The sequence below is a fragment of the Euprymna scolopes genome, chromosome 16 (assembly GCF_053919585.1).
Source record: "Euprymna scolopes isolate OS-2025 chromosome 16, ASM5391958v1, whole genome shotgun sequence".
Lineage (NCBI taxonomy): Eukaryota > Metazoa > Mollusca > Cephalopoda > Sepiida > Sepiolidae > Euprymna > Euprymna scolopes.
The window spans coordinates 24,900,847-24,917,328 of NC_136497.1; the positions used below are offsets into that span (position 1 = coordinate 24,900,847).

At 36.7% G+C, this 16,482-nt stretch overlaps 1 protein-coding gene across 1 annotated transcript; it reads right to left on the reverse strand.

Moving 5' to 3' along the window:
• Window positions 1-669: 669 nt before the first annotated feature.
• LOC145295887 (galactoside alpha-(1,2)-fucosyltransferase 1-like) lies at window positions 670-16,217 on the reverse strand. The gene is made up of 2 exons (XM_080141640.1): window positions 16,007-16,217; window positions 670-1,750 (listed from the first exon to the last, which is right to left on the reverse strand). The coding sequence occupies exons 1-2, from the start codon at window positions 16,017-16,019 to the stop codon at window positions 801-803; spliced, it is 963 nt and encodes a 320-aa protein (XP_079997766.1). The 5' UTR covers window positions 16,020-16,217; the 3' UTR covers window positions 670-800.
• Between the last annotated feature and the right edge of the window lie 265 nt (window positions 16,218-16,482).

Genomic DNA, 16,482 nt, shown 5'->3' on the forward strand with positions numbered 1-16,482 from the left:
TTGAGTTTGGCATAAAGATTTCTAATATTTATTTATTTATTTGCGAACTGTTATCCTCATCTTCATTGTTGATATTTCATGACGTTTCAGCCAACTCATCCTCTGGCTTTCTTCATGTGATTAATCACGATGGGATAAGAATGCTGACTCTCTTAACTGTATCCTCAGTAATTACTGCCTTCCATAATTGTTGTTGTCTCACCATGTTTGGCCAACTAATCCTCTGGCCTGCTTTGGATAAGATTGAAACTGCTATCTTCAGACAATGCTCACCTGGAACCGTAGAGATTCAATGCCTCTATCCACTGTGCCATGAGACCCAAAGGGTGATCAAGGTTGAATTTTTTTTCTTATATATCAAAGTTTTTTTGTTCTTATTTGATCTTCCATCATCGGGTCCGTACTGAATGGTATATTATTTTTATTATTTTGGAACAAAAACTACAAGATAAGGATAAGAGTCCGCAAATAAATGTATAAATTGCTCATCTCAAAAGGATTCCAATAATAAAAATAAAAAGATTTCTGAGTTCAATAAAAAAATATACTTGAAAAAGATTAGAGGTTACATCGACTGAAACGTTGTTAAAATGACACTCAAGATGAGAATAGTAGTCCAAAGAATCGAAATAATACAAAGAAGAAAAAAAAAATTTTGGATTCGACAAATATTTTTCAATATTTTATTGATTTACTTTCAAACATGTCTTTTTTTTTATTAAATTAAAAAAACAACACATGAGGAATTGATTTTTAATAGTTTTTCTGTTTGAAGCCCAATTTTTTTTTTTTTGTAAATGTTAAAGCATTGGAATCCAATGTGGATAGAAATAGTCATTCATATCTTTGCTGAAAGCTTTTTGTAAGATTGACCCGCGTGCAGCAGGGTATCTGTAATGTGTCACTTCTCCATTAGCTAACCAAGCGGCCCACCAGCCAAATGTCCCGACGGTCATTATAGTATGATTACAACTCGCCAACAAAGCCATATCAACCTCTCTTTTATAATTCTCCACAAAATAGATGTTGCTTTCAGTCAGGTATTTTTTTGACCAGGTCATGTCATTTGAACAGACGATATAGAGGATTCGATGATAGCGAGCATTAAAATATTGCATGGCTTTCCGTAAGTAGTCCAAAGAAGCCACGTTATAGCCATAATTCTGGAATTGGCTTTCTAAGAGATCACCTCGTCGTATATGCACAGCAATGAAAGTGAGTGCTTTACTTCCTGTCCGTTTTTCGTGGCTTTTGATAGCATCGTTTAAGATTCTATTAGATTCTGCTTTGATGTGTTCAGGAAATTGAAATATCCGACGCAATTCTTTATCCACATGATTAAAATACTTCCAGGATTGAAAATAGCCTTTGAGTTGATAGCTCCGATCGGCAGGAAATTGGATTGTCTCTGTATTGAACGCTTTTGCCTGCACCTCTGTATGTTTGGAGAGGAACCAGCATGCAACATGGGGCAGCACGACGCCAGATAAGTTAAATAATTGACTCAAGTCGTTTTCTTGATCGATCAAAATGGTCATATTCTTCATACGGGCCATGCCTAAAGCAAATGCATATTCAAACATTAAATTACCAAGGCCGCCTACAAACTCTGGGCAAAGGACATGATCCTCTTGGCGTGCCGTGAACAGGTACGACAGAGTGGACACCACTCCGAGTATGTCGATGACTCGTAAAACAATGATGATAATCACCAGCACCAAAATGATGAGGAAGAATTTGATAGGACGAGCTGAAAGATAAGCAGAAAAGATGTGTTAATTTTAATCCAATACTAATCCACATTTATACACGCATCATTATGAAGATGTCGTTTTAACAATGAAAGTCTCAGAATATAGAAAAGAAAATAACTGTGATTATTAAAAAAAAAATTATATACCATTATTCAGTTTTCTAAATTTTCAAAATTCACGCTAACCATGCAACGCATATCGATTCGCACTTACAACACCAGATGTGTGCCAAAGTGACCAAAGAATGTCCTTAATAAAACAATATTTCAATGTTTTTCTTTTTTGAAGGACATTCTTTGGTCTCTTTTCTTTTTCAAATATTAAGACCTCCACCATCCCTGTTACATCAAACAGTTCATATTTGCTGGTTTGTATTGTGATTATCTTAAAAAATAAATGAATATACAAAGTTAAATAAAATAACGAAACAAATAAAACCTTTCTTTTGTCCAATTTTGTTCATACGTCATGTCAATACAACAGCATTGTTATAGCTTTCTTATACTTCTCCATATATATATATATATATATATATATATATATATATTTATATATATATATATATATATATATATATATATAGCCAGTAGAGTTTAGTTTCCTTGAAGTACATCCAATGAAACAACATGTGTCTACCAAAATAGTGCTCAATGAGTGAACAGAGCAGGTATATTAATTTTATTTATACAAACATTAATGGCTACATATGTGCATACATGTTTCTGTAATCACCCACGTTGGGGGATTACATCTTCAGGCCAAGAATTACCGTCGAAAGTGATATTTCCACCAAATACATTTTCCTATTTCGTTTATCAAGTTAGCATGCAACCTGGGTGGGAGTCATAAAATACGGTAAAAGGATGAGTGAGGTCTTTTGAAGATAATAAACATCTTTTTCTTTCCCTTTCCAAGCTAACTTTTGGTTTTTATGGCATAAGGTACTTGAGAATTTAGTTTTCTTGTCTTGGAGTCTGTAAGTTAAGAACCTTAGCGATGGTCTATATATATATATATATATATATATATATATATATATATATAGCCAGTAGAGTTTAGTTTCCTAGAAGTACATCCAATGAAACAACATGTGTCTACAAAAGAGTGCTCAATGAGTAAACAGAGCAGATATATGAAATTTATTTATACAAACATTGATGGCTACATATGTGCATACATGTTTCTGTAATCACCCGCGTTGGGGGATTACGTCTTCAGGCCAAGAATTATCGTCAAGAACTGATATTTCAAACAAAAACATTTTCTTATTTCGTTTACAAAGTTAGAATGTAACATGGGTGGGGGTTATGAGCGGGGAGAGGACAAGTGAGGTCTTTGAAGATAATAAACATCTTTTTTATTTCCCTTTTTTATATATTCCCTTTTTTTTAAGTTCATCTATCCCATCTTTTGGTTTTTATGGCATAAGGTACTTGAGAATGTAATATTTTTGTCTTGCGGTCTGTAAATTAAAAACATTCACATGGGCATTGAGTACTGACTGGTGCCGTTCAATCCACAAACACACAAGGCCACCATTTGCCCATGCATAGAGTATTGTTGTTATATCTTGACTGGTGTATCTACCACTAGCTTGGATAGGGTAAAAAAAGATAGGTTCCATCACCGCAATGTTGCATCTCTGTCTGTTTTACAAGTATTTTAACGGAATGTGCTCTGATGAACTTGTTGCACTTAAGCCCTTTTGATGTACGTATCTCCGACAAACCCGCTCAGCAACAACATCTCATCCCTTCACTGTTGACGTTCCTAAATGCCAGAAAGCTTTCTACTCTAATAGTTTCTTCCCTCGAACAGCTAGACTTTGGAATTCCCTTCCTGCTGCCTGCTTCCCTGGCTATACTGATACGCAGAAGTTTAAATGTAATGTAAATCAACGTCTTGTTAATCTTTCCTTGGCATGGTTCCAAATAGTTTACATTTAAGTGGCGATATGCCCTGTTTAGGGGTGAACGTGAGTCAGAAAAAAAAAAAGGGTATGGTTGGAAGAAAAGTACAAATGATGGGATTAAATTTATATACTTTTATTCTCAGTTTTGTACTGAGATGTTAGTAGAACTTCCTGTTGGTGGTGCTGCAGAATTGTTGGGTCGTCTGTCGTGATGGTTGGTTAGAGTGTCAGTTAACAATGTTGGCTTACTGGCAGTGCTGCTGAACAGTTGGCTCATCTGTTGGTTAATGCACCAGTTAACAGTGTTTCTATGTAACTGAGGTGATGTTGCATCTGGTCAGGTGTTTTATAACCCTGAGAGGGCTTCTGGTTAGTTCAGGATGACTTGGGGAAGATTTGCGTATGGAAAGAAAAATTATTATTTTATTTTTCAACCAAAACTTGTGCATGGAGGCCATGTTTAGATGACATTTCTATTCATTTGAGAGTCATCCTTTATCCCGTCAACATCCGATTTTAGCTCTTTTATGTATATTGTTTCGCTCTGTAAATTGAGGGAGATAGGCCCTATTTTGTTTTATAACAATCTTGAGAGGAAGTTATGTGAGATTAGTAATGTACAAGATAAGCCCCTTAGAACAGACATAATTTAACTGTTATCACTAGTGACTATCTCAATTAGTCAACTTCTGGGTGGTTGAATGGTGATCACTTACAAAAGCCAAAATCCAGTTAAGAGCAAAAAGTATGCATTAAATCAGTTCCAGTTTTGATTGCCTCTTGATAGAATGCATTATCATGTTCTCATCGTTTCACAAGTGGCCTGCTAGAATGGAACTCCAGGATGCAGCATTTGTTTATCAATAAAAGACAGCTTATCAAACAATTCTTGTTATGTTCCAGGTGACCCTTTTTCTTGTCGAATATTGTATTTCAGTCAGATGCGGCCAAACACAGATTAGGAAGAAAGTCAATATGAAGAATCAACTATTCCCCCACTATCAAACAATCATGAGGTTGCTTGCACGGCAACTGACAAGGCTAATCTGCTTGCCAGTCAGTTTGCCTCTAACTCCACACTGAACTCGGTACACCACTCCCTCCCTGATTTTCCTCTGCGAACAGACGCCACACTAGACGATTTGAAAATCACCCCTTCTCAGGTACATGCTATTATAAAAAACCTAGACACCTCAAAAGCATGTGGACCAGATCTCATCCCGGCTGTGCTATTAAAAAAACGCTGTGCCGAGGTTGCTCCAGTTCTCTCCAAACTTTACAATAAATGCCTTAACGAATCTTGCTTTCCCAACTGCTGGAAAACCGCCTCTGTGGTACCAGTCTTCAAGAATTCTGGTGAAAGAACTGACCCACTAAATTATCGCCCCATTAGCTTCCTCCCGCTTTTCGCCAAAATATTTGAGTCCTTAGTTAATCAAGCCCTAGTCCAGCACCTAACAGCTGCTAAACTCCTGACTGACAAACAATATGGATTCAGGCAAGCCCGTTCAACAGCAGATATCTTAACTGTAGTTTCTGAACCTTTATACCATTCATTGGACAAAACAGGGGAAGGTAGAGCGGTAGCCCTTGATATATCTAAGGCTTTTGACAGGGTATGGCACGATGGTCTTCTAAGGAAAATTAAATCATATGGAATCACTGGAAGAATTCATAATGTAATTAAATCCTTCTTAAGTAATAGAAAAATCAAAGTTGTCCTTGATGGTCGTACATCTAAACAATATGACATAAATGCGGGAGTACCTCAGGGGTCTATCCTTGGACCTCTATTATTCCTAATATTCATAAATGATCACCCTGATAAAATTGTTTCGGAAATGGGTATATTTGCCGATGACACCACTCTCTATAACAGATATGAGGGGAAAACAAATGAACACATATCCAAGAAAATGGCGGAAACATTAGAGGATGACCTCCAATCTGTAGTGGAATGGGGACAAAAATGGATGGTCCCATTCAATGCTGCTAAGACTAAGCGTGTTTCCTTCAATAACTACAAAAACCTTCTCTACCACCAATAGCAATGGCCAAGAACACATTGCCTGAAAGTACTTCTTTTAAACTCCTCGGCCTAATGTTTACAGGGAACATGAACTGGAATAAATACATTGAGAGCATTTCCAAGGCTACTGCAAGGAAGGTTGGCTCCCTCTACCGTGCTAGAAAACTACTTACGCCTGACAGTATCCTATACCTCTATAAGGCAACCATTCACCCATGTATGGAGTACTGTTGTCACATCTGGGCTGGTGCATCTGCTGCTTGTCTCTCGCTCCTGGACAGGGTTCAAAAGAGAGTTGCCAACCTGATAGGTCCTGAACTATCATCTAGGCTTCAGCCTCTGTCCCATCGACGAGATGTTGCATCCCTCTGCCTGTTCTACAAATACTTTAATGGTGAATACTCCGACGAACTGCAAACACTTGTACCTCCTCGACGTAACTACCCCCAACAAACCCGACAAGCTACTAAGTCTCATCCCTTTACAGTAGAGATCCCTAGGTGCAAGAATACCTTTTACTCCAATAGTTTCTTCCCTAGAACTGCGGGTCTTTGGAAGAACTCCCTTCCGGGATTCTGCTTTCCCAACTGCACTGATATGCAGAAGTTCAAGTGTAATGTTAACAAACATTTTTCTACTCATCTCCCTTCATAATGACCCCGCTAATTAAGTCCCTGATAGTAGCCCACTGCTTCAAAGTGGCACTGTGCCTTGTTTGGGGTGAAAATTGAATAAAAAGAAAAAAAAGAAATTTGATAGAGTTAGCTCTGTTTGCCCACATCTGACTGAAATACAACATTCGACAAGAAAAAGGGTCACCTTTTTACATAAATAAGACCAACATTTTCATTAAATAGATATCAACTTTTATTATAGGAAACACTGAAACATAACAAGAATTGTTTAATAAGATGTCTTTTATCGATAAACAAATGCTGCATCCTGGAGTGAATATAATTTTCTAAGAAACTACATATCAAAATTAAAGTAGAAAAGTAACTTTTATTGGCTTCGATAACACTTACATATTTGTTTGTTTCAGACGCTTTTTATCTATTGAAAACCCTTAACAATCGGCAGAACTTTTTGTGTCTTTTATATGGTGGAAAGTCCATTTCCTCAAAAGGAGCACTTTGGATTGGGACAAAAATAAAAATTACTACAGTCTAGAAGGATTTCTCCTTCATTGACGAAGAGAAAAAATATTAAGTAGTTATTTGGAATTTTAACCCATTGTTCTAAGGGAGGTAACTCTATTTTTACTAAAGACAAAAAAAATCCTCTTTTCTTACAATTACTCAGATATTTTGTTTAAGAAATTACAATATCGTTGCATTTTACATATATATATTTTTTTTTACATGGAAGTCACCACTTATCAAGGCCCAGAAGACACTCGGGGATAAGGGTTATTGCGTGTACAGTAATCAATGGGATAGTATCGTAGTAATTGGAGATTTGATAAAGGGTCTTACTTAAGGGGGCGGTTCATCAGGAATTTGTTTATGTTGGACTTGAAGACATCTAAGCTGTAATCAGGTGGGAAACAGGCAGACGGAAGAGAGTTCCATTGGCGTGCACTTCTAAGAAATTAGTTATTAAGGTTCTAAAATTTTGTTACATTATCTTGCTGGTCAGGTACATAACCTCAGAAAGAAGTCACTGAGTTTACATACCTGGGCAGCAATATAAGTTCCACGGAGAGATATATCGAAATTCGCATCTCAAAAGTATGGGCTGCATTGGATAAGCTATGGTCAGTATGGACTTCAAAGCTAACTGACAAACTGAAAAGCAGTTCTTCAGAGCAGTAGTGAAGTCTGTCTCTGTTTATGGTGCTACAACCTGGACACTCATCAAAAGATTGGAAAGAAAGCAACATGGTACGTACACTCGTATCCTATAAACAGTGTTTAATATATCTTGGCAAGATCATCTCAGGAAGCAGCAATTTTATGGCAACCTACCTGCCATATCTACTTCCATCAGAGAGCAATATCTATGATTTGTCGGTCACTGCCAGAGGAGTAAGCAAGAGCTGGTGAGATTGTATTGCTGTGGACTCCACGGCATGGGCGCACAAGAATAGGGCGACCTAGATCCATGTACATCCAGCAAATTGCACATGACGCCAACTGCTATCCTGAAGATCTGAAGCGGCTGATGGAAGACAGGAAAACCTGGTGAGAGAGTCACATTATTCCAGACAAGGAGCTCGACCAGATAGATCGTTAAATCCAAAGTAGCTGAGCAGCGGCTTGGTTCCCACCAGTTTTGGCAAATAGAAAACAGGATCCTAAACAGAAGTGTGCGTTCTATCCCAACCATTATCAATGGACCTGAGGTCATCTCGTCAGCATCAGACAAGGCCAAACTATTTGCCAAGAACTTTGCAGCTAATTCTACCCTATGCGGCGAAGGCCATCAACTCCCTGTATTTCCTCCTATAACAGACATCACGCTATGCAACATACAAATATCTGTGCGTGATGTCACCAAGCTAATCAAGGACCTTAATTCCAGTAAAGCAACTGGCCCTGATGGCATTCCAGTTATAGTGCTGAAAAAGCTTCAACCAGACTTTCCCCTATACTTACAAAACTGTTTAAGTGTTGCCTTAAAGAGAAGTGCTTCCCAACACCCTAGAAAACCTCATCATTATGCCCTGTATTTAAGAATTCAGGTGATAAGTCGTCTCCCTCTCAGTACAGACCAATAAGTTTCCTGTGAGTCATGAGTAAGTTGCTGGAATCCATATTAAATAGAGAAGTAGTCAACCACCTCAGCAGAAATAACCTTCTTAGTGATATACAATATGATTTCCATTCTGCTAGATCTACAGCAGATGTGCTAACGGTTATATCTCATAGGATTAGTGAATCTCTTGACAAAGGTTTCCTTTCTAGGGCAATTGCTCTTAACATATCAAAAGCCTTCGATAAAGTATGGCATAAGGGCCTACTTCACAAGATGTCCAGCTACAGTATAACTGGAAATGTTTTCTTGATCATTAAACCATTTCTCTCTGATAGGCTCATAAGAGTAGTGGTTGATGGGCAGAAATCAGAGGCCTTCAGTATTAATGCTGGAGTCCCTCAGGGGTCAATCCTGGGCCCAACTCTCTTCCTGATCTACATCAATGATCTCCCAAAACACATACTTAAATCATTCGTTGACATCTATGCTGATGACACAACCATCTATGGCAACACATCAAAGGCTGTAAATGACAAAGTTCTCTCTCCTCTGATCTTGAGCGCGTGGTTCAGTGGGGGAAGAGGTGGCTGGTTACTTTTAATGCATCTAAAACAAAACTCCTATTTTTACATCATCAACGCTCTGATCCCCATCTAGCATCAATTGAAATGGATGGCTCTTGACTAGGGGACGCTCCATGATTTGATAAGCTTCTGGGCTTGACCTTTACTCCTGACCTGAAATGGAGCACCTACATCAAGGTCGCTGGAAAAATGGTAGGATCCTTCTACCGCTCCAGAAGATATCTCACTGCTGATGCAATTCTCTATTTATATAAAAGCCAAGTACGTCCAAAGATGGATACTGCTGCCACATCTTGGCAGGAGCTGCTAAAAACAGCCTATTCTGCCTTGACAGAGTACAAAAAAAACTTTGTGGCTTAGTTGGGGGATGCCATCTTCTTTGCCTGCAACCTCTCTACCACAGGAGAGACGTTGCGAGCCTGTCTTTTTTTTAGCGTTACTTCCATGGCAGGTGCTCGTCTGAGCTCCAATCCCTGGTCCCCCTCGTCGATCTTTCACTAAAAACACCCGTCTAGCTGTAACCACTGTCAAAAATTTTCCCCACTCTTTATCTGGGCCAAAACTAAAACGTAGATTCCCTGAGCAAAGCTTCTTTCTTAGAAGTGCATGTCTGTGGAACTCTGTTCCGCCTGCCTGTTTCCCACCTGATTACAACTTGGATGTCTTCAAGTCCAACATAAACAAATTCCTGATGAACTGCCCCCTTAAGTAAGGCACTTTATCAAATCTCAACATTAACGTACTGTACACGCAATCATCTTTATCCCCGAGTGGCTTCCGGGCCTTGGTAAGTGGTGACCACCTTGTAAGAAAAAAAAAAAAAAAATGAAGTTTTTTTCTAACAATTCATAGTAAAATAGTGTTACCTCACTCGTTTCATCTCTTTGTCCACAGAGTCTGCATTTTCTGTTTTCTTGTGTTTTATCAATTCTTGCTTTGATATGGTTGGTTCTTATCGAGCTATCTTGTGCTGCAGTTATTAGAGATTCAGTTTCTCTGTTTATATGTCCTTTTCGCATCCATGTCCAGGTGTTTTCGTTATTCTCATCTTTTGTCATTCTTATGAATCTTCCATGAAGTTGTTTCTCTTCCCACTTCTCTTTTCTCGTTTTGTCATTTGTCTCTCTGTTTTCTGTTTTATTGTTTTTTTCAGTGTCTCTCGCTGCCATAATTATCCTTTCAGTGTTTTACATTATGTATTTTTCTAGTTCATTTTTCGTGTCCTTCACAAAGTCTTCTATACAGATCAGTCCTCTCCCGCCGTCTTTTCTTTTGACGTAGAGCCTGTCAATATCGTCCTTTGGGTGTAGTGCATTATGCATAGTCATGAGTTTCCTGGTTTTCTGACCAAGTTGTCTCAGTTCTTCTTTTGTCCACCCTATGAACAGTCCAGAGTATCTTACTAGTGATACTGCCCATGTATTTATACCTTTTATTAGGTTTCTGCTATATAATTTCGCTTCCAGGAGTTTTCTTGTTCTTCTGAGGTATTCCTTTCCAATTTTCTCTTTTATTTCTGTTGCTCTGATGGTGTCCACTTCCAGAATTCCCAAGTATTTATAGTCGTCTTGTTTCCCTAGTGCCCTCATTTCTATTTGGTTGGGTAGTTTCCAGTTTTCCCTTTCTTATAACTAGTTGTGTGCACTTTTCCATTCCAAATTCCATTTGGATATCTTGGATGAAGATCCTGGTAGTGTTAATTTGTGTCTCTAACTCCTTTTCGGTCCTTGCAAAATGTTTCAGATCATCCATGTACATCAGGTGGTTCATTTTTTCCTCTGTATTGGAAAACTTGTATCCGGCTTAGCACTTTCTCAGAATACCATTCAAGGGCATCATGGCTATGATGAACAGTCATGGTGATAAGGAGTCTCCTTGGAAGATGCCTCTTTGTATGTTAATTTCTGTTATGTGTTGTCCATCAGCTGTCAATTCCAGTCTCCATGTTTTCATTGCATTTTCTATTACATTGGTGATTCCGCTTGGTATTTTATAAATTTTTAGGCATTCTACTATCCATGCTTGGGGGATCCTGTCATACGCTTTTTTGTAGTCGATCCATGCCATGGCTAAATTCTTTCTCCTCCTTTTTACCTCATTTAGGATCTTTTGATCTATATATAGCAGGTCATGTGTTCTTCTTTTTCCTTTTTGGCATCCTTTCTGCTCCTCGGGGATGAGTCCACGGTTATTCAGGGAGTGGTAGATTTGTTCCCTCAGTTGTGCTGTCAGTATCTTCCACATAGTTGGTAAGCATATGATTGGCCTATAGTTACTAGGGACGGTTCTTTTCTCCATGTCCTTCTGTAGCAGTGTAGTTCTACCTTTTGTCATCCAGTCTGGTACGCTTGCTTCCTGTATACATCTTCTCAGGTTTTGGGCTAATCTTTCGTGTAAGGTTGTGCATTTTTTGAACCAGTATGCATGTATCCCATTGTGCCCTGGTGCTCTCCAGTTTTCCATTTTTCCAAAGTTTTCTTTAGGGTTTCCTTGCTGATTTCATTCGCTGTTCCTTCTATTTGTTGTAACTCTTCTTTCATGTCTTTCAGCCATTCGGCATTTCTATTATTATTATTAGTATTATTATTATAATTTTTTTTTCAATTATTATTTAAATTGAAAAGTTTTATCAGTCTTATTTTAATTAAGAATTATTGAAATTATTTACTGTGAGAAATTCCATATTGAATCACCATGTTTCTTTTAGGCCGCTTACACGGTTTGCTAGCCGGTCTGTCATTGGTTTAAATTTGAATGTGTCAGGTGATTTTGATTTGGCACCCTTTTTGTATTCATGCTTATTTTTCAGTCTAAGAAAAAACATGGAATGGGATGGACTCAACCCAGTGGCATCTATGTCGAGAGAGCCAAGGTAATTCCTTCATGGACACCAAACAGTTGGTGAATGAAGGACTCAACTCTACAGTGTCATGGGAAAATCGAGCATAATGCAGAAGTGATCATTCCCCCCTCTCTCTTTTTAAATTCAGTTTGAATATCTATCGGCCATATACCCCCCACACCACCCCATTTCTATCAAGACATGCGACAGCCAAGTATCCATGCGTTTACCCATAAAAAGAAGCGAGATAGACACCCTACCCCCATCCTCTCACCAAGTCATTCGTCAAAAAACATGTGCGAAGGTCACAACGAGAATCCATCCAGACACCCCACCTCGACCCCAAATGAAGCAGCATGCGGGCAAAAGAAGAAGAAAAAAAGAAAAAACATTTTGGCGGGAGTGGTGTGGAAAACGAAAAGGGACTTTTTTAAAAAGAGATGTAGCTGATCACATCGTCAAACGAATGTCGATAATAAAAATGCGACAGACACCAGTCAACATGACTCGCTTGATAGCTTGGAAATTCACTCGATTTAATCCTCATTGCTGGAGCTGAAAAAAGAATACAGAGAAATTATAAAATACCTTGGCTCAAAACCATCAGAAGGAGATATATTCTCGAGTGAAAAGGACGCGTTAAACAGCACCAACGCGACTTACACGGTGAAATGGCGTTTCTCTCAACTGAACCGTATCCCTGGGGCCGAAAAGGGAATTCATCAGAACTGCAAAATCACCTTGGTTCAAAACATGGGAAAGATGCGACCTAACATCGGTGGTTGAGAAAACCAGCAAGAAAGAAATATGATGGAAGACGAGTGAACAAGTGAACTCTGAAGGACGACGACTCGTGTGTCGGCGAAATGGAACTGCCTCACTTTATAACATCAGAATATTGCATTTTGTCGGATACCTAATCATTGGTTGAATCTACGTCTTCACAGATAAGTACTATTCAATACCCCCCCATCTCACAAATGTCGACTTGTTGAACTCAACTGTTTTTATTTTTATTTTGAAATATTTCTACTGCCTCACCATAACTCTATCATTTTCCTTGCGAAAAAAAAAGGGATAAAAAGAAAAGGAAAGAAAAGAGGCTATATTCATTTGAACAATTTTTTTTAATGTTGCCCCCCACCCTTTTTAACCCGTTGGACACTGTCTGCATGTTTTCTCATTATTATTTTTCTTTTAATATTTTGTCTTGATTTTTTCAATTTTTAACGCTCAATAAATGACATGCGTATAATATATATACATTTGTGTTGTTCCGTTATTTATTGCCTGGTATTTCGTCAACCATGAATCTTATATAAGAATATTCCACGATGAAAATACTGTCCAGAACCTGGTTGAGTGCTACTAGGTTGTAACAATTTTACAGCCGGCACGTACACCATTTTTATATTTTTTTATTTTACAATACGTTTCAGGGATAAATTCCTCTTTTCGGATTTTTCAACCGGGACGTATCGTCACAACAGAGACAACCTATTTGCTGCACCTATTCAAACGAAGAAAGACATTCTACTACCGTTCGGCATGTTATTATCTGATTATTGGAACTTATCTTATTTCTTCATGAGTCGTATGGGATTCACTTTATGCGTCATCATTCCTGTCGTGTTCTCTATGTACAACATGGATCCTTCCAAAGGAACAATGAACTAACATTCCAACAAAAGGAATTCTAACTAAAGGCTCCATGCATATGGAAGCAAATTCGGCCACCATTTTGCAAAGGACTTACCAAAACCAAAGAACTTTCATTGCTGTTACATTGTGAATAAAATTTGAGTTTAAAGCTATGGCTTTGTTTGTGGAATTCATTTGCTTCTGCAGGGAGGAAAATTGAGTCGGTAGGAAAGAAATTTCTTACATTATTTGTTTTTTTAAAAGAATTATTGAAAACGCTTTTTGCGTTCTTTAAAAAAAAAATTATTAACAACACTTTTAAAAATATTTTAAAACTATTTTCGGGAATATTATGTATTGAATGTTTTTTTTAAATGATGTTTCAAATTTTGTTATTTTAATTTCAATAATTTTATTTTTATACTTTCCCTGTTCCTCGGGACAAAATTGTGGGTTGTATCTGTTCTGGTGCTATGCATTGCACTTCACCTTTTCTATCCGAGGTCAGTGGAGGAGAAGCCGTTCAACTGAGACAATTCTTATTTTTATTCATATCCAGAGTGCCCCTTTTCCGGGAGCTGGATTTTCTTCACATTAAAAACCGACTTTGTGTCTAACTCTACCCTCGTGGGGAGGCAAGTAAATAAGAACATATATGTATTGTATGAATACAAATATAAAACCTTATTTTAAAAATTCCCCCCAAAAACGTATTTTTATAATTTCATAAACATATTTCTTATAAAATATCAATTTAATTTTGTTATTAAAAGTGGAAATAAAGACTAATTGTGTTATTTTATCTGTCTAATTGTGTTAATGTTTATTGTATTTTTTTTTTCAAATAATGGCCCTTTATTATATTTTATTTCAATAATAGAAGTACTGAAGAACAATAAAAGTGAAGGAACTGATTTGTCTCATCACCGCTTCCGTTAACAACCACACCGGAAGTTAGGAAGTTCGTTAGCTGACTATAACTAAATATTGTAACATCGACCAATGTTCATGCGGGAACGTCAAAATAAACACCGTTTTTTTTTTTTTTTTTTTTTTTAAATATTGAAAGCAGACGATTCTCTTTATTCTAAAATGGTCCGATGAACCGGTTAATTTTGGTTGTGTAAGACAGTGGCGGCCACTGGAGGGATAGTGAGAGGGACGTAAAAAGTGCCATTTAGTAACAATCGGCAAAAATTATTTTCGATTAATTGACCTAGTTAGTTTTTCGGGGTGCTTGTACGTTTCTGTTTGTCTCCTCGCAAGGACAGAGTTACATACAAAGGTCAGATTTTAATGTGGGTAAAATCCCTTCCCCCTCAAAAGAGCACTAAACTGAAACAAAAATAAAAAATTGCCTCAGTCTAGAAATACTTTTGATGCTTGTACAAAGAAAAGCAACAGATCGATTTTAAAAACTAATACTGCAGAAACAGAACATATTTCAACTTATTTTCAAAAACATATTTGAGATTACTTTGAATTTTTGCTTATTGTTCGCAGTTTAATCAAATTACTTTTTTTTTTATTTAAAAAAATTATATTTTTTATATAAATTTACGAAAACAGAACTGGAAATTATTCAAATTTTAATTAAAGTACTGTTTTTGCTGTTTAGCTAAATTGGTACTTATGCACTTGTTGTACCGCGTAAAAATAATCACAATATTATTTAGAAAGCCATTCTTAACATGGAGAGAAGAGGGTATTTTATAATTATTCTGTACTTTTACCTAACAATTTATTAAAATAATTTAAAAACTCCCTTGTTTAACGAGTTATCGCCATTGTTTGATCTGTCGCTTTTCTTTGAACAAACACTAGATTTTCCCCTTCATTGCCGAGAATAGTTAAAATTAAGTGTAATATGAAAACAGATACTACACTTTGCTGTTAGCAAGCCTAAAAAGTCGAATCTCATTTTTATTTGTGTGTGTGGGAGGGGGAGTAGATTAACTGTGCCTAATGTGGTGACTGGACTGACTGGACTGACTGACTCTGATTCTTATGTAAAAATTTTTTTTTAAATTCAAATTTATCCAAAGAAATGAGTAATATATTTTCTTCTGATATAATTTTTTCAATCCGTGTTGAAAACTTGAGGGTGGGGTGGGGGTGGGGATGGGCAAAAAAAAAAAACAATAACAAAAGAATAAAAACAATAACAAAAACAAAAAACAAACAATAAAATCTTTACAATAGATTTTTAGAGACCGTTAAAAGTTCATTTTTACCTGAAAATACACATTTTTTAATGCAAAAAATTATTCTAATGAAATTAAATAAATCTTTAGAGCAAATGAAAAAAATCATAACTTAATTTAACCTGATAATATGCGTCAAAAATGGCTATAATTGAAAAATATATTAAATAAAATTCAAATATATTAAATAAAATTCAACTACACTTTTATTCTAAATCCAAAATATATAATTTTCAGGCCAAAGTTTCGGCGAAAACAAAGCGAAATTGGTGATGTATTTCAAAGGTGCCTATAGTCAAATTGAAACAGCGTCTATTGTTTATAGTTGAATTAAATGTCTTACCAAATCGCAGCATATTGTCAGACGTTTAAAGAGATCTGTTCGAATTGTAGTGTGAGGTTTACATTATGTTGGCAAACCAATGTATCAACAAACTCGTAGGAAATCTCGATAAATATTAAAATGATGGCGACATTATGACATTATGGGAAAGTGTACAAAGTGAAAGAAAAAACAAGAACGAATTTGATAATTACGGAACACCATCGGGGATATAATTGGCCCGTTTTTTTTGTTTTGTTTTGTTTAACGTGAAAAATAAAATGACAAGTCCAATTCTTAAGTTTTGTTTTAATCTAATCTAAATGATTATACATAACCATGATTTACCAAGGTTTTTATTTCTCACCCTTATTTATTTTTTTTTTAGTTGGATATGTCATAAAATCATATCAGGAAGTCATTTACTTCATCTTCTCTTAAAACGTTCTGTCGTGGCCTTCGTAATATATGTCATTATTACAACGGTTACGAATGTG